We start from the raw sequence: 19,924 nt of genomic DNA on the forward strand, positions 1-19,924 counted from the left end.
AGATTGCTAGACAGTATAATAGTTAACCATATTCTGGGTCAGCTTTCAGAGTCTTTTAAGAACTTGTGCAAGAATTTCTGAGAACCTCCCCTAGAGTTGGGTAGGGCATTTTATACTTCTGCTTATATGGAGATGTCTTCTTTCAGGGTAAGACTTAATTTAAATGTTTTGGTTAACCTTTTGGTTTAATGTTTTGGTGTTTTTGTTGCTTTGTTGGTTTTTTTTTAAATAACATTAGTGGAAACAAAACCTAGCTATACCAACCCTGCTCTCAGTCTCGACCCATTACAAATCAGGAAGAATAAAGAAATTATATTAAATAAACTTTTTTTAAGAACTCCTCATATACTGTGATAACAGAGTGTTAAGAACTCTGTCAGAAACAATATGGATTAACAGATAATTGAACACCAAAGCTCAAAATAAATCCTCATTCTCATCCATCAACAGAACACCATGTCTTCTTGGTTTTTTTTCTTTTTATACAATTGAATTCCTCAATTCTTATGCCTCCAAGTAAAAGGAGACCTTATGTATATAATAATTTTTCACTAATGCTACACTCCCTCATTAAATTTAAATTATCTGCCAAGCAAAGAACATATTAGCGCAAAAAATATTTCCAGGAACTTTGTTCACCTTCCCATAGATACAAACATATTTCACAGCTTTGATTAGTCTCATGACAAATTTACCTAACAAAAGACCTTAGGAACTGCCATATTATTATTATACTTCATCAGGCTACTTTTTAAAATTTGTATTTGGATTAAACAAATCTCTTGTTGTACTAAAATATATAAATTTTTTAACTTCTCAAATCAAGGTATTTTTAGTTCATTATGTGTGTGTAGAGTAGTAAGATAGAGGAATCTAGCAATGATAGGTCACATTTTCAGCACTACAAATGCAGGAATTTTGACTAGATAGTAACATTTTGTTTTGACATATTATTTCATGAAGACTGTAGTATTTATACAAAGTAAGATGTAATTCTTGTGCATATACAAAAGCACTGACTAATGTAATTAAATCACATTACTTCTGAAGTGCCATTCAACTCCCACCCTTAAATAACATCCCACCATAAAAATTGTAGATTTTATTTGAAAAAAAAAAGAGCTTCACCTCATTTAAGCTGTATCATTGCAAAGAATGCTATGCAAAAAGCTAAGTACAATTGCTTAATGCACTGTGGTTGCATTACACAGAGTAGCAACGTGATAATACTGAAAGGTTTTCTATTCCTTATTTTAAGGCGAAAACATGAACATTACAATCTTTCAGAAGCAGCAAGCAAATATTTTCTTTTCATTATTCAGGTCACTGGTCTTTGGCAACAACACCAAGAAAACTATTAAAGTTTACATCTTTCATCCAGTTAAAGAGTGAAGGGTTTTAATGCTTATTGGTAAAATTCATATGAAAAATTTTATCTGTAATATTTTACTTTAGAGGCACCATTATGGCCAAGAGTCAGCCATAATTTCTTTCATTTATTCAAGAAAACTAAGAATCCTAAAACTATGTTAATATAAACTGTATTGATACAAAAACCATGACAAAACCACTCACAGGGAGACAACGTATTTCACCTCTGAACTGGAGCAGGAGTTAACTGCTCTCAGCCCATCAAAAAATGAGAAATTACTGCAGATTTGAGCTCTTAATCCTAAATTGGATGCATCACAAATATTTGCAGTTTTAGAAAAGCAATTCCTGACACCTCATTTTCAGACACTTTTGGAAAGTTACACCTTGAATTATTTTACTCCATACTTTTTTGGGTGATTTGATTCAAGCATCAAATATTTTGACCAGTCTTTCCTTCAAGACTTAACTTGTTGTGGAACATTTTCAGCAAGAGCTGGAACATGCCTCACTTCCCCCCACTCCCCCTTCTTATTTCAAATACTTTCATTATTCAATTAAGAAAACATGTCAACTGCTGTAGCTTTATTTACGAACAGAAATATGAATAAAGACAATTTAGATCTCTAAGAACTTTAATCTCTGCCTCCTAAAAGAATATTGTTTCTTAAACAGAAGAGCTTCAGTATTTCAAAAGATCACTGTTTTCTTTTTCTTCAGTGTGAAGAATATGGGCATATATATTGATACACACATTTACTACTAACACCTGCAACACAATTACCATAATTACCACTTCCTTTTGAAGTTCATTCATGCTTCCATCACAAGGGGTTGCATTCAACTAACATGAGAAACCACAACTCACTACTAGTAAATGCCAGAGCATCATCAGTGACAAAGGCTTATCCAAAGACAACCTCTTCAAGGCACTGGGATTCACAGTTCAAGGCAATACCTTTCATTGCTCGGCGGAGTAACTGTATTCAAATTCACTTGGAGAACCAATTCCTTGAGGAACTCCAGCTTGGACTGATCAATTTTACTAAAATTTCTCCAGCAAACCTTCTGAGACCTATTGGTGCATTTCCCATTATAAATGGTTTCATCAGAGTCAGTTCTCTGGACACACATGCACAATTTTAATGCAAAGGTACACGAACAAGACCTTCAAAGCTGATTAGTTTCTTTCACTCTTCTCCTATAGAGGCTAAGGTAAAAACTACCTAAATGGTGAAAAAAAAAATGCAGCAAGTACGCCCCAAACTGATAAAAGGTAAAAGCCATGAAGCCAAATCATATACTGTATCAATGGTCTTCCACTGAAGAACAAAAAAGAACAAACAGATGCACATAAGTTCTGAAAACATCAAGGGAGGAGTAATGAAAACAGATTAAAATGCCTTAAGCTATAGAGAAAAGGAATTGAAGTAACTCTACATATGTTAAAAGCAGAAAAACTGGTGGGTTAGAAACCACAATTCAGCTAGAAATGTATTCTGAGTTCTTGACTGTTGATGGACTTTGATAGACTTTAGAATTGTAAACAAAACTGTAATCCTCTAAAACAAAAAATCATCTCACTGGGTGATAAAGATAGAATTAAAACTTTTTCACATCTTAAAATTGCAAGAAAAAATCACTTTGAAAGATGGGAGAAGAGTCAGTAGGTAGTAATGCTTAATTACTGAACACTGATGTATATGAGGTAGAAACAAACTAGGGCTTAATATTTAAACTGCATAAAGCACTGCTTGCCATGGCAGCTTCCAAAAATATCATTAAAAAATCTAAACTACCTGACCTCTGATGTATGCTGGAAGTTTAACAAAAAAGCCCCAAAAAGTCCAAGGAAACTAGGATCCTAAGAAACTGCCACAAATTGCCATTACACAGGTGCACGTCTTCGGGGATGGAAGTACATGGAAGGAAAAGAACCAAGACCATCTATTTAAACCAGTCATTTATCTGTGCATTGTGCAAATATGTACAACCTCCCCCGAAGAAAAGACTTCCGTGATTCTTGCACTGAAGGCCAAGAAACCACCTAGATACTTATTTTCCTCTTTTTTTTAATACAGACTAAAACCAAGGAACTTGAGCACAAAAATGACTCTCCTGTTTTTAAAATGCTCTCTCCTTGCTGTAGAGGGCTGTGGGGAAAAACTTGGGAATAAAACCTAACCGTAATAACTCCTTTTTCTTAAGAAGGAAAACTCCATTGAATACTTACTCAACTGCTAGGTTAAAAAAAAAAAATTATGTCAAGTTACTTGGCTCTTTTCAAAATTCTTATGGTCCTGCACATAAGAGTCAAGGCCTCCTCAGTCAAAAGTATGAATAACATGACATTTTAAGTACAGGTCCCCTCCTCCATTTTGTATGCTTTTCTACTACGAATTACTAAAGATGATCTATAAAATATAATTATAGAGCCTATAAAATAATTGTTCTGAAAATAAATATATACAATCTTCAGGATATTTTCTGTTCACAGTGCTCCTCTGGTTATACAGAAATTAGACATTTTCCAATATCTCAATCCACGATCTGTTCTTAATATTCCTTTAGGAACAAGACTCATCAAAAGCCAACTGTGCAGGCTCATGATTGTGACACTGTCCTTGACAGCAGATTAATGCTTTTTTCCTACAGCTCTTCTATCAGTTACTAAATTGGGCTTCAGAAACTGCATTTCACAGCATTTCAAGACACTTCTCAGTTCTATTCAAAATTAATTTTGTAAGAAAGTTAGGCAACAGAGAAAGTTTTGGACAAAGTTATTCAAACCCCCATGCATGAAAATCTTGTGACCAATGTCCTACACTTTCTGAAGGTATTTGAGTCTGATTTATGCTCATTTCAAAGAAAACTTGACTCTGCAGGTATTTAAAACTATCTTTATGTCCCCCTCTGTGAAATGAGTATTTATTTCTCAAATGTAAAATATCCTCATGATTTCACCCAAATTATACTTCTTCTATTATATGTTATTGTAAATACTGAATTCTAAGTCTCCGTATACCTTGAACTACTATCAGTGACATCTGATCCACAACCTTCTTTCAATAGTGGCAAACTCTACTTAAAAAAAGAAGGAAACGAAAAGTATCAAAATCAATTTGTCTAAATTAATTTTGAGATAAAACCCCATAAGCTCCTGAGGAATTACTTAACGTATTTTGGAACAGATACGCATGGATACTTGTTCAATAATACAAAAATAATTTTCTTCCTAGTTCATATTTCAAAAGGGAACAAAATCAGCAATACTCATTAGATGTATCAGAGGTTTTTGTGAGTTTTTTTCCAGAAGGGAAAATACACTTCCAACATTACATCATACCAACTAATATACAGAAATCTGATATTAGGGATGTAAGATATTTCTTTTAGAAGCAGAACTTCTGGAGCATGAGGAGAGGGAGGGGTGTAGAGAGACAAAGGGAAAATGCAGGATTTTCCAGTACAGATAGGAAATATCTTGACCCTTTGCATTCCTACAGAAAACTGATCTGTTGCTACTAATCTACACAGTTAGTAGTAGTAGCTACCACACTGCTCCCCACATCCAAAACTCGCCTTACCTACAGTAATATTAATATTAATAATATCACCAAAAAAAGACCTCCACAACCTCCCCAGACATCATGCTGGAAACATTTAATGCATAAAACAGTTAAAACATCCAGCACTCAGACAATCTTTTATCAAAAGTGATACAAAAGCACTCCAGCTTTTACAGCACATCTGCCAAGTGACAAAATATCATTTGTCAGAGAAAAAAACCTTTTTGTCCTGAACAGAAAATTCCATGTGCCTGTACAAGAAACAGAACATAAATTGCTGTGCTTGTTCACAACAAATGGAAGCAGAGATGTTCTCTCACTAGAGCAACCAATTCTTATATAAACATCAGGCAGCCTTTCAGATCACTGGAAGGTCTTACATGCCTTAAACCAGTCCACTTTTCTGTTTTATTCCACCTGGTCAAACAGAAGTCTACGTACAAAACAGACTATAACCTTAGTCATGTCAGGTACTACAAAAGCCCCCATTTTGCTATGACTCCCATGAGTAAATTGAAGAGAGAAAGAAAAATCTAGATATTAACAAATTCCCCAGTGCACTGGAAGGTTGCTATAGCTTGACCCTTTAAACAAAATGAGAAATCAGTAGAGCAAACTTTGAAAAATGCTGCAAACACTGTTCTTGAAAAAGTCCAAAACTGATGATACTGTTCTGCAGCTCAAGCACCAGTTTTTCTAATATACAATTAAAATTTTAATTACATTTCCTCCAATTATATCTTCCTTTTTTCCACTGCATGTTTAATATGACTCTTTGTAACAAACCTGTATGCATTTATAGATTTATGTTCCTTATTATCAGTCTTTTCAAACTAAACAGACTTAGTGCCCTTGTTTTCCTATTAACCCTTTCCAGGGTCTTACCCCATATTTCCAAGAGCAAAATTGTCTTTGACACCATACAAGCAACTCCCTTAATTTCATCTTCTGGCATATCTAGTCTTCTTCTGCTTCACTAATGTCCATTTGGTGAGTCCACACAATATTTTCCCATGTGATGTGCAATACTTCCACTTGCCTGCTTCTTTGACTATGAAATAAAGTCTCCAGTTCTCCAAGACAGTTTTAAATACTAACCCTATATAGAGCGGCTGTTGGCAGTATGACGTCAAACTTTATAATCTATTTACATTCTACTCTGTTAGCATGACAGATAGAAAACAGCTTGTGACTTTATTATCTGACGTAAAGAATTCCTTGCTTGTTTCTTCGCCTCACTTTGCACAAAAAAAATTCCACCCTACTCAGATTAATACCAAAAGATATAATTTGAATACTATGTGATATCCAACATTTACCAATGAACATTTACCAACGAACATTTAGAAAACAGCTAGGCAACCAGCAAGTCTGTCCATTAACAGAGAGAAGGTAGCACAAAGTTAAGGTCAAAGCAACAAATGAAACTACAGTGAAATTGTGGTTTAAATTGAATCAACATGCCTAATGATATTAAAATAGTTTCAAAAATTGCTAGAGATTTAACATACCTTCTCCAAGATACAGTAGATACTGAAAGCATTAGCATTCATAACTATGCAATCCTAGACATTTAATTAAATTGAGAAGTCTTTTGTTTATGATTAGGACCTACACACTCAGAGGTAGTGTCAGATGTAAACACAAAATCTGGGGCAGTAGGAATATGGGTGGTTTATTAAAAATCAAGATAAACAATCAGTTTTCTATTAAATCAGAGAAAAGCAGGTTCTTCCCCAAAAGATGACGCCAATACCTTTGCTCAAGAGGCTTTTAACTGACTGGATAAAGTCTAAGGATATTTATCAGCTTACCTAAGCAGATAAAATAAATAATGCTAATATGCTCCTCTACATCACATCCAGAGAAGCTTCTTATAAATTCATCAATACTGTCACAGATGTAACAAGGAAAAAAAAATCAATTTACATCAAAGCAGCAAATTATAATCCAATTAAACTGTTCGTTCTAGAGTAGAATATTAACTCAAATATATATAATAAAATATTATCATACATGAAGAAATAGTAGGATGTTTTCCTCTTCTTAAATAAGACATCTTTTGCAGCTTATGAATAATACCCTGCATTAACAGTTAGTAGGATGGTAATCTCAACCTCAAATTACAAGCATGCAACATAAATTTGTGTTGCTTTCATAAGGTGTAAAAGGGTGGAAACAGAATCTATTATCCAGGGATCAGCTTTTCATTATACCATCTAATTGGTGACATCAAGAAATAGAGAGATACTATCAAGAAATAAGTAAATTCACAAGAATCTACTTCAGTAGAGTTGTGACTAACGCAATATAATGCCATGATTATAACAGTATTTGAAAAGGAAGTTAAATGTATAGTTTAGAAATAGAGCTATGCGAAAATTACATATTATTTCTAGGAGCAGTAATGTCTGAAATAAAAATGTCTAACATACAAATAAATAAGACCAGTGATCCTGTGCTTAAAAAGAGTTCCATAATCTTAGTTTGACATTTCAGAATCACTGCAGGATTACCCTACCTAATGACAAACCCAAATCTGAATTTTAGACTCCTTAATAAAGGTGAGAATCTTTATAATATCCATTGCTCATGCAAAAGGTGCAGAATGAGGCAGACAATAGGCACATAATCCATCCCTCCATTATCACAGGAAACAGGACTTTTGTGTGGCTCTCTCAAGAACAAACCATGGAACACCCTCAAGAAAAAAACACAGACACCGACACAGCAAGAACTGTATATTTTAAGAACACACACACAAAAAAAAATCAACATCAACCTAGGACAAAACTTTTAAATGTTATGTACCTACTACATATGCCAGATACACATACTTCCTATGATTTAGATGGATTGTAGTGGCACACATATCCTAATGTGGAGCACATAACTACTCTCCAATTAAGGATAAAAGGATTAAGTCCAAAGGCACTATTTTAAATTTTTCTTTTACCACAAAGTTGTGAGATGTTCTGAGGTCCAAGATGGGCTTGAAGCCCCCTGACTTTTTCAGGATCAGGAAGTACCTTCACTAAAATCCTTTCCTTGTTCCTCTTGTAGTGCAGGCTTTATAAATCTGCATTTAGAAGGGAAAAAAAATCTGGTTCAGAAGAGCAGAAAGACTTTTAAGTATTCCATATCACTTCAGTCTGTGCCTTGAGAGCCTTGGACTAACTACAATATTGCCTCAAAGTAACTCCAGTAAAAAGGCTGAAGGGGCAAGTGCCTGGAAAAAAAAGAAATAATACACAAATGTACTAATATACTGAAAATATGTATATTCTACTTCCAAAGCTGCTTCAACACGTACATGCATACGATGCAGATCTTTCAGCTGTATTCAAGTATTCACTACCATATTCCTTCATAACAATCACTTTCTGTTTTTTGAAAACAAATGGAGGGTTTTTCCCTTCCCCTACAGTATGTTTATTTCACCTGTTCCTTCTGTATTTCACGATACTTCCACTACAGTGTTCTCAGAGGAAACCAGAAATTTCTTGTAAGACCTCATTTTCATATTTTATTTTATTTTGATGTTGTAATTTTTTACAGCAACTGAAGCATCCAACACCTTCACTATCTGACTGTACTGGTACTGCAAACCCCAACAAAAGATTTTGCTATACTGTGCATTGAAATGAAAAGACTAAATTTGTGCAATTTAGAAAAACTGCAAAGATTCTACAAATGCTACAAACTGAACTTATTTACTGTTTTAATTTTGCAATGGCAGTTTCAAAGACAGTAAACAAAAACATTTAGAAGAGACTGTCATTGGCTCATCCACAGTACGACAGACCAAAAACTGAAAAAAAGTTTGATGTTTAAGAATTTTTATACACTGAAAAATAATCTTTAAAAGTTTGAAATTTAACAACTTTTAGAATAACTTGAATTCAGAAGCATAGGATTCAAAAACTGAGATTTGAAAACTAAAAATTAATTCCACAAAAAGCTTTGAAGTACAATTAATTGCAAATGAAAGCTGCTTTTTTCTTCTTCGTAATGAAAATTTATCATAACTCCAAAAATGTACCACAGTTCAGTTTTAAAGCCCTTAAACAAAAACAGGCATTCATCTCTTAGCTTCTTTGTTTTGTTTTCAGACTTCACAGATAAACTTTTAAAGAGATGTCAACTACCGTGCCTGGAGTCAGTTCTCAGATAAGCCTGCATGTAGTATATTTTTTAAATGTCTTTTTAACACAAAAAGTAGAAAACTCAGAGAGAAAATACAGAAACCTCTGAAAAACTGTTATGACCTTACACAAAAAGTGAGAATAAAGAGAGCAAGGTGCTGTGAAACTCTTCCATACCCCTCACTTCCTGTCCCATTAGACATTGTCAATGGAGAGTTTGCAGGGTTTGGTCATAAAGATAGCTGCACAGCTAAGTTCCACCTAAAAAACAGAATGAATGTATCATGCTTTTTGTTCATTTTGAAGTCACCACTTTTACCAGAATGATTTTTACTGAAATACTTATTTCAAGTTCACATTTAGTGATGTTTCAAGATTCAGACATCTGAGTTATCCTGTGTCAGCCAAGTATTTCATTGCCTCTGCAACAGCTCTTCCATCATGAAAACCAAGGAGAATGTTTTTAAAATATCCAATCGATTCAGTCAAAATGACCTTGAGTTTACTACAAACAGAACATGCTCATGGCAGTTACAGGTCACATGAAATCTAGTAAATTGATCAGGCAGCTGAACACGGAGATTAACACTTTAAAGTAATTTTCAAAAAACCATTAGGCTGTATTCAACCTAAGCAGCCAGGGTATTGGAAACTAAAATGCAGGCTCTTCATGTATCACCTCCAAAGTGTTTTCTAATTTTTTACCTACTTGCACTTCTGGGTGCTTAATAGAAGTGCTAATTAAGGGTTGTTTCTTAATAAAAGCAGTGAGTGTTAAGGCTTGACTGAATGACTATTCATCCTGTCCACCTCTCTGAAAGATACTAATACAGAGGTTTCACTTAAAGACACAAGGCTGTGCATATTGCAATCACTATTTCATCCAATAAAAACTTAAAACTATTGGTTTGGTTAGAGTTTATTTGTTTGCTTACTTTTTCAAGATCTATTTTCTTCTCTGGGGAACAGGTGTGCATATTAACAATGTATGAATTACCACAAATTTTTATGAACGCATCTTAAATGTTACGGTATTCTTTCCTGTTTTCTTTAAATTTGTTTTTTTCTTCATTGACAATTGAAAATACCTTTGTTTCAACTGTCTTTTTTTCCCAGTTATTTTAGAGTATAACTAGGAATACATATGCCTCTGAAGTCATGCAAGCATAAAAGGCAATTCACATGTGTATTATTAAAATGTCAAATGCTCTTGGGAGGGTCCTCTCCTTGTAACTACATTGGACAACAGTTTTGATAGATTGTACCAAAATGGTCGACGTAGGTCTAAAGGGGGAAAAAAAAAGGAAACAAAAACACATCACCAAAGCTAAAGTTGCCAAATAAAGATAATTACCCTGATCCAGTCACTTTCTAAGCTCACAAAGACACAGTTATGGCATGTGACTAACAAAGTTTCCATCTCAGACAAGTTATCCTTGCTGTAGTCATCCAACCAAATACAATAACATACACACTGCTCTGTCAAGAATTTTTGACCTTTGTACATTATTCTCTATCACACATTAAAGTTAGCAATATAGCTTTAACTTCTACATTATAGTGCTGTGTTGAGAAAGCAGTGAATATAACCTGCCAAGTGAATTTCTGAAAAGACTAGCAACTTGAAAAATTATAGAGGTACACTGGGATTTTCTTTCTCAAAAAATACCACAAATTTTTTGACTTAATGGGATAAACACAACTTATGCCAAAACTCTATTAAATACAACCTTATGCCAAAACCTGCTCATGGATAACAAGGTAAGGATAAAAGCCTAGAATATTTTGCATCCTCTATTTGAAAAAAGGAAACTTTCTTTTATAAGGCGGATATCACTAAACTGCTTTGACAGATCTTTGGAGAAATAATTGATTACAGTGTATCCTCCTATAATTAATACCCTGAGCAACCTAAGTATTTCAGCTAGTGGAAATAGTGTCTGCTAAGCTATAAAACTGGCCCGATAAGGAGGTTATCATACAATATTTTTCCTCTAAGATTGGCTGACAAAAGTTATTTGCGGGAAAATTATAAGAATAGTTGGTTTAGCACTAAAAATAATCCTAAATTAATGATTTTTAAAAAAATTTCAGTGCCATAGTATCTTCAGTTCAGATAGGATGCCTTATACCATGCTTGTAGAGTGCAGTGGAGCTCAGTAGTGAAACTGCCCAGCTGGGTACATGAAGGTTCAGGAGTTAGAACAAAAATGGGGGGTGGGGGGGCAGGGAAGTAAAACCTAATTGCCATTGTTAGGCCTTTTCACTCAGGTTCACCATATTGTGCCAAACAAGACCACTACAACATCCAAGCTGGGGCAGTCAATCCAGTCATTTGGTCATGTATCATGCTCCCCTGCAATGGTGTCTCCAGAAAACAGCACAGACAGAAATAGCTGGAAAACCATTCCCCTCGCAGTGTGACCTTCATCTGCTGCTGACAGCCTAAACTGCGTGACAAGAGGTTCAAACACATCCCCCATCCACCAAGTCCAGTGAGTGCAAATCTTTTGCCATTCACGAACTATGACCTCTGGCAGGCTGTTCCTAAAAATCTATTATTATATTAAAGGGCTGGGCACTCACAGAGTACGAAGCAGCATCCAATTTATCAGCACACTCAACAAGCTTTGTTTCCAAGACATGCAGTAATTTTAAACTTCAGAACAAGACTGAAGTAGTTCCATATCTAGTTGGATATTATCTTGTGAAAGCTTCATTTTTCAGCTGAAAGTAATAATTTTTTAAAAACCATGCAACATCATTTATCAGTTAAAAGACATTTAGTGTAATTAAAGACTCCATAATTTCAGTATTCAAAAGCCTGATCATAAGACCACTTAGTCATCCTGAGGTGGCGGAGTCAAAGTTAAGATCTAAAATACCCTGTATACCTATTTCATCAAAATTAACACATTATTTTTAAAATAAAACTATGGATTCATAAAAATATCACAACAGCACTACAGAGCAAGATGCTCAGGTGGGGGCAGAAACAATACCGAACAGGTTACATGTGGCACCTGCTTAAAAGCAGTTTGAAAGCTACTTCTCAACTACACAACAATATGGAGGTACTTCATACTAGAACAATAATTACTGAGAGATCTTTTCCTGCTTTCCTTTTTTTTTCCACATAATCGAGTTGTGGTAGCTCTCCTGTACAGTCTGTCAGATCAGTTTTCACTACTGACTACAAATTTCACGAGCATTGAAGAGAACACTTAACTAAAAAAAGTTAAAAACTAAAAAGGAAGGATGGATGAAAGTGGCAAAAAGCCCATTACTAACTATGTTCCTGTAGAAAACCAGTTATATTTGCAATCAGTAAAATAAGGAAAAAAAGAAAAAAAAAAAAAGATTGAGATTTAAAAAGCCATTATGAGCTTCCCATCAGCAGTGTCACTCTAAACTCACAGGTGATATGAACCACATTTAGAGAAGAATAACCAAGTTACAACACAGATATTTTTTTTAAATTCTGACATGGAAATGCAAAAATACAAAAAGCTAAATAGACAATCAAAGAAAAGTAACACCTTGCCAGTTACACTGATTTAATTTCTATGCCATATAATGATAAATTAGAACACACTAAAAGAAAGAAATCTAGGGATTTGATTAGAGACAGGTGAATAATAAAGACTATTAAGAACAGAAGATAAGCAAATAACAAAGTTCTGGTGAAGATCAGAATTTAAAATCTGCTGATGCCCCAAAATTTTAAATGGAAAAAACCAGTTTCTCTCTTATAAGCTTTAAAGTTTGAAATTTAAGCATAGTAATTCTTAATAATAGATTTACTGAGTTGATTTTAAGCTTCTACTGAAATTAACATTTTTAATGTAATGCTACTAGAAAACTCAGATGCATTCATAATAATCACATACTAGATTTAACCAGTAGTTACTGCGTCAGCTTACAGACCACTTTTCCCAATGGTAATAAAGTTAGTGCAGATTCAGACTACAACCACAGATAAATGTAGAGAAGACTAAGCTCATTTTTATAAGCAAAACCAGCTTAACAAACAGATATTCAAATGAAAATTTTAACAACAAAAGAAACATGAAGTAGTGTACGCTTAAGCATTACTTTCAAAGTGTTTCCAAAAAAGGATGTAAAAAAATAAACAGGGTTTAGTCAGTAATATCAATATTCTCTTACAATCTTTCTTTGCCCTTTTTGTCTGATTTTTCCTGTCTTCATTCTTTTTCCCACATTTCTGACTGCAGTCTTTGGAACTGCACCTTATATGAACCACACCTTATATGACTGTATGGTATCTTCACAATACCAGACAACATAAAGCGAGCAATTTTCTACTAGTACTATCTTCTTAGTAAGTTAAGACCACTTTAGAAAGTAGCAACAATAGTCTGCTAGAATAATATTAATGGTAATGTCATGTATATCTATTTAATGTACAAGTAAGAGGGGAAAAAAAAAAAGGCCAATGTCTAATTAATACCAAAAAGGGAAAAACTTACTCAGCATATTATGCAGAGACAAAAGTGGAACACCGTATGCAAACAAAAGGTATATTAAGGGATGAAAGGGGCACAGGGAAAATTTCAACAGCTAACTTAGGTGAGGGAAAAAAAGGCAATAAAGCTATCCTCAAATGGCAAAGAAAGTCTGCATCATAACTTGCCTCCAACCAAGTGCTCATATACTACATACACAATCTGCTTCCAGGGAAGAAACCTGAGGAGATGATTTTGAAAAGCTAAAATATTTTAGTTAAATAAATAGGCACCTGAGTTCTTGGCCATTTTGGACAAGTTTAAAAGAATCTATTAGCATCTATATAGCACTCCAGTAAGAGAGTAGAAGTCCTATTATAAAAAAATAGCACGCTCCAGAGAAAAGCAGACATATAGACACATTATGTACATTTAGTGCTGGAGGACTGACGACAGCTTTCCCCAAAAGCTCACAAAAACTAAACTTCACTCACTTTTTCAAAGACTTTAATAATATTTTTTTCAACAGTTAGTTGGCTGAATAGTTGGACACCTTCATGAATTAGGCAAGTAAGTCTTATTAGCTTGCCACTTGCTAGAACTAGAGAAATCAAATACTAACATCAGCAAAAATAGCATTCGCTGCTTTTAAAATGAATCTTAAATCTTCTGTTCCGTAAGCAAATACCTAGCATTATTTGTGTTACACATACAGTAGCTCTCATACCCATATATCTTATTCACTTTATTTGGATCAGTCACTTTCAATGAATGTGTACATTATTTCAGGTGGGATACTGAGTGTTCATGGGGATACGAGGATGCCATTTTCAACTGAATACTCTACAACTACATATAAGTAAAAAAGTAACTCCTCTTAATACAATGGAAAGTTGGAGTTAAGAGAGAACAATGACCTAGTTTATCTTCTACTTGATTTTTAAAGACAATTCCAGTATTTATAAATTGTGATTTTCAGGCTTATAAAAACTTAGTATTTTGCTCACAGAGTTCATTAAAGCACCTGCAATTCTGCTTAATTAGAATCTTCTATTGCTTCTCTCAAGCATAATCTATCTAGTATTACAATGCTGTAAAACCATACAGAAACAGAATACTTACTTCAGCTGTGGTATGAGAAATGCCTATAGTTTTAACATGCTGTGTCCACTTTCAATTAGACATAATAATATCAGCATAATCTCCCAGACTAATTTTTTTAATTGTCTTTTTTTTAAAAACTTATAGCTCTATTTTGAGTGAAAATTTTTAAAAAAGAAAAAAAAAGGAAATGGCATAAAAACTACTTAACAGGTAGTGAAAACACATACATTGCTAAAAGAATCCCGGACACTGAATAATATATAAATTGTTTACCTTGGTTGCAATGTCAGCTTTATAACTGTCTTGCGTGGCAAAGAATCTTGAGAAGCTTGAATATCATCCTACAAGAGAACATCTTTGAATTTGCTTTTGAATACACTTCAATGGATAATTTATGAGCTTTGCCTATTATATGTGTTTTGTGAAGTACAAAACCACGTTAACAACACAAACCAAAGCTTATTTTAGCACATTACTGAGGATGACAAACCACAAAATTTAATAAACTAAGTCCTTCACACTGACAAAAGGAAGAGGCTCACTTTGACCAATTCACTGGGAAATATTTGTTTTTATTAAAGATCTTATTAGATTCCATTATCAAATTATCACGCCTGTGTTTTCATTTTTGCATACAAGACTTTATCATCACCAACTTCCTTCAAATTTTGCAAATACTTATCACATATTTTTATTAACTTTCTCCTGCTATAAATTTACTCTGAAACACTACACTCCTGTGCACTTATCACAAGGATTCACTGTGTGGTCTCCTGTGAGCTCTCATTGTTACCTTATATTGTACACAGAGAAAAGTTTCAAAAAACATAATCTGAGGTGTGGTGTGGTGTGGTACAGGGCTCACTTCCACTGAGGAAAGGTAGAGACAAGACATTGCTGTCACTGTTGCATTAGTCCAAGAGAACAGACAAACTGCTTATTCACAGTGCATTCCTGTCAGTTCACACAATGGTGACCAGTTTAGACTTTGAAAGTGCGGAGTTCTCAGTTCCTCAAAACTTCCTCAACATCATGTTTTTCAAATCCAGCAATTGTCACTTACATTAAAATTTTCTTTCTGCACTGAAAGAACTAAGACTTAAGTACAGGAATGGTGTAATGGTTGTACAGCTTTACTTTTACAGTTTAAATCTCATCCATGATCCAACCAAAGTTGGGCCATTATGGGATCTTTAAGTTTCTTCTATTTCCCAGTGTATTGCCTTCCAAGAGATTTTTTGTTTGTTTACTAGTGTAGAGTTTGTAAAACTTAACACACAAAGTATTCAGTTACCAACTGAATAAACATGATGCTTTCGTGTGTAACTAATAATTAAGAAGAATAGAAAAAGTGCAGGCAGTGTCATTCTGGAATCCTTCAATAGTGTCTTATTCCTGACTTTCTTCTTTCTGCCTCCAAGAAAGGAAACTTGTCCCTGGTTGTACCTGCTGCCTGCTGGAATGCTGCTGCAATGGTCTTGTGTTCTGGTCCTCTAAGTGTTTTTTACTTCTTCACACCTCAAAAACAACAGCCACTTTCAATCTTGGAGTCTTCATCGTTTGTCTTTCTCAACCCTCTTGATATTCATTCTGAATGCCCATCTCTGAGCAATTCTTAAAGTCAGCTTCCATCAGCCACCAAAACACCACAGTCTGTACTCCAAAAGGAATGCCTTTGAACTTTCAACTTGCTCAAGGTTTGCAAAGGTGTTTTGTAAGTATCCTGAAGTTCTCCTGTAGCAGTCTACAAATCCCATATTAAAAAGCGTTTGTTGCTACATTCAGTGCACAGCAGATACTAGATTAATGATATGCTGCAGATATTGTTTAGCATACAGATAAATCTTAATCTACTTTTGTAATCACCTATTTTTTTGTTTTACATAGACACAATAAATTCATTGAAATAAGAACTTCCTTTTTAATTTCTGCTTTCACAGTGGTCATAATAGCTTCTTGAATTAGTATGCTCCTAGGCAATATACAGTTTAAACAGCAATTAGTACTTCTACAATGCAGTGGTATTAATCCAGACTGATAAAGAACAGGAACATTAGTAAAATGTAACATTGCAATGTCTTCCAATGTAATTCAGAGCAGGAGTAAAAACTTCATCCTATGAATGCCTTCAAAATATTCCTACTTTATGAAAGTGCACACTCATTTTCCAAAGAGGAGAAAAATTATATATTTGTGACACACATGCACATAGCATACATATGCAGCATACATATATATTTGCATAAAAGTCATAAAAAGTATGGAAAACTATTTTAACTTTTTTTTTTTTAATGTATACATGTGACTGGAAGAGTAATTCACTTGGGACAACTAAACCAGTAGAAAATATGTCATGTTTATTATGTCAGAAGTGTGAGGTAATCATATAATAAAGACTGTCTTAACCCTACTATGTTTATGCACAAAGAAATTAAAGCATCTCATATTGTCCCTCTTCAAGATAAATGCATTTATGCAGTCTTCCTAAAAATTCCTAGCTATCACAGAAGAGGACTTCTGTTCAGAGAGTGAAGAAACTAAGAATTCTGAAAGGAAGCAATATTAGCAAGTGTGTTTCTTCAAGGTGTTCTTCCTGTAAAATAGGTCTCAAAATGATACCTGAGGATTCATTGATGACTTTATCATCCATTTCATTGAATACTCCTGTTTCGAATAATTTCAGCAAAGGAAAAAGATCACAAGGTATTGTCTAGACCTAATCTTGCAAACTAAGGCTAGGCCTCTGTGAGAGAAGGAAATTTTCTTCTTCCCATATTTCTTAAGTTACAAGTGAAGTCAAATTACAGGACCGCATACTGTTATATATTCAATTGCATATGTATGCCACTTAAGTCACCAACAAATTTATGCCCACAAGGAAATTAGAACACCTGCTTTTACTAGGTCATTCACAAAGGGGAATAAAATAAGTCCCTTTAGCTGTGTGGGCTTTTTTCAGCATCAACTGCTGACATGTTCAGTTTTTACTTTCTAATATCTTGAGCTAATATGAAGAGTGATAAGTAGTAGATTTCTGAGAAGGCATTAGCTGCAAATTCAGTTCTGATGTTTCTCAGGCCACTCAAACTGTATTCAAAAGACATAGCTCATATTTCATTTTGGAAAAAATCAAGGAAGATAGCTCACCATCTTCAGGAATGGAGTTGCTGTGTCGTAATTATAAGCACTTTTGTCCTTTAGGATAAGAATATGAGCACAGTCAATTATCACTTTCTTCAAGTTCATTATTGAATGGAAAAGCCTGTTAAAACATTTAAAATCTTAGTTAGTTTTCAATTTTTTTTATTCAATGTGGTAATATCAAAATGTAAAAACATTAAAGAACTCAAAAATATGAGCTGCAGATAAATAAATAATTTTTTTAACATCAGTATTTTATGAAATTAAGAACAGTAAGTTGCAATGGGTGACCAGCCTGAAAAATGCAGATGTATCTGAGTTATATTCTTGTCTTGCATACTGAAAATGAGGTACATCTCCTCCTGTCTGCTATGCTACAAAAGGAGTATCCTCAGAATACCAAGTACTTTGTCAAAGTGTTAACCTTAGTAAAGTTTGCAATTTGTATATTTGATTTTCAGTTTCTATAGTGGAGACAAGCCTGAAACACTGGTCACAAAGTCAAGATTGTGTTTACACAGGATTAAGAGAAAATCAGAAAGAAGAAGAATATAAACTGTAAACCATATAAACTACCAAGATGTCCACTGTTACAATTCACACAATGTTTACAAATTTCTAAATACAGAGAGCTGGATAATTTTATTTGTAAAGTGAAAGAAACCTGTATTTTACTCTCTCGTAACCAAGTGAATTGTGAATACCTATGACATAATAGATTAAAACCATGGAATTTAAAAACACTTGTCATGAAATAGTTTAAAACAAGAAGGAGTATTTAAGATGCATTTAAAACAATTACTTATTTAGTGAACATGCTGTACCATCAGTCTACCTTCATCACCTCAATTAATCAAATTTACTAGTTCTTAACTTTTCAATACGTATCATTTTTCTGAAGAAACCCAAAATTAAAACATGTGCATACACAGACATCCACATATCATGCAATGTTCTTCAAAAAAATTATATGAAGCAGCTAGCAGAATAATTTCTCAATACTGAGAAATATACCCCCCAGCTGAAACAATAAGCAATGACAGACAAGCAGAAGATTGTCAACATGAAAAAGATTTCTGACATTTAAGAAAGGAAGACCACAGAGGGTGTGGGATTTTCCAAGGAATATACGCTTAAATTATCACATCTTTGATCATGGTTTAGGACAGACAAATATAAAAAGTTCTCCTATATGGCAGTTACTGAAAAAAATTTCTCTTATTAAGGAAATCTCAGTAACGTGTCTACCTTTTGAAATACCAAAATTTTGTTTGGACATCAAATTCTTACACAAAGAGTTAAAAAATATTTCATAAATGAAGAGCATGGGTAATCAAATCCACTTCTCATGCAGAGCACCACTACACTATCAGTGGAGTATGTTGCTATATCAAATCTATATGTTGGAAACAAACACTTCAGTTCTAAAAATGCAAAAGGAAGTTAAGATTTAAGTTTATGTATTTATAATAAATTACCTGGTGCCATAATCCACAACCACCCAATCTTTGGCTGTTCCTGTAATAGCATCATGATGCTGGAAGAGTCCGAGGTTCCTCCTAGCTTCTGTCAGCAATTTATAGTTATCCACAGAAGGAAATACACTCATCTTCTCAGATTTACTGGACTGTACTAAAGCCAAGGAGTAGAGAATTTCAGCTGCCCTGGAATTGCAGAGAATAATCAAGTATTTATATAGGGTTAACATGTAAAAAGCAATACACATTTGATCTAAAGAATAAACTGCAAATAGTTCCATAAGCTCTTTAAACCTTGTTCTTACGCATTTTAGCCTGTTTCTATCTTCACACGGTAGCTATCTGCAAGACTTCTGTGATGGAAGATGGACTTTTAAAATAAAAATATAACAGTGCAAACTGAAATACACACTCATAAATGTGTGAAGGATACAGATCTGGTCTTAAAAATCCCACAGTACGGGTAGAGTGCCTTATAAGAAACATACAATTCCCATTTCAAAAAGCAAATTATTAATCAAATAAAATTGTTTTAAATGAATATATTAAACTGTACCCTATCCAATATCTATTCTGCCATTTGCACTTAATGCAAACTAAATTCTTGTACGGGCTTAGAGCACCTCGTGCACCTGCTCTATACATTCACC

At 34.0% G+C, this 19,924-nt stretch overlaps 1 protein-coding gene across 2 annotated transcripts in view; it reads right to left on the bottom strand.

The window, feature by feature from the left end:
- The window catches only part of MAN2A1 (mannosidase alpha class 2A member 1), a 112,036-nt gene that overhangs the window by 41,223 nt on the left and 50,889 nt on the right, over positions 1-19,924 (bottom strand). For both annotated transcript variants that reach the window (XM_048291063.1, XM_048291065.1), the window contains exons 10-12: positions 19,275-19,460; positions 17,803-17,917; positions 14,929-14,996 (exon numbers count right to left, since the gene is read on the bottom strand). In XM_048291063.1, coding sequence (XP_048147020.1) covers positions 14,929-14,996; positions 17,803-17,917; positions 19,275-19,460 — 369 coding nt within the window. The remainder of the gene's footprint in view (positions 1-14,928; positions 14,997-17,802; positions 17,918-19,274; positions 19,461-19,924) is intronic.

Source organism: Corvus hawaiiensis, chromosome Z, assembly GCF_020740725.1.
Source record: "Corvus hawaiiensis isolate bCorHaw1 chromosome Z, bCorHaw1.pri.cur, whole genome shotgun sequence".
Lineage (NCBI taxonomy): Eukaryota > Metazoa > Chordata > Aves > Passeriformes > Corvidae > Corvus > Corvus hawaiiensis.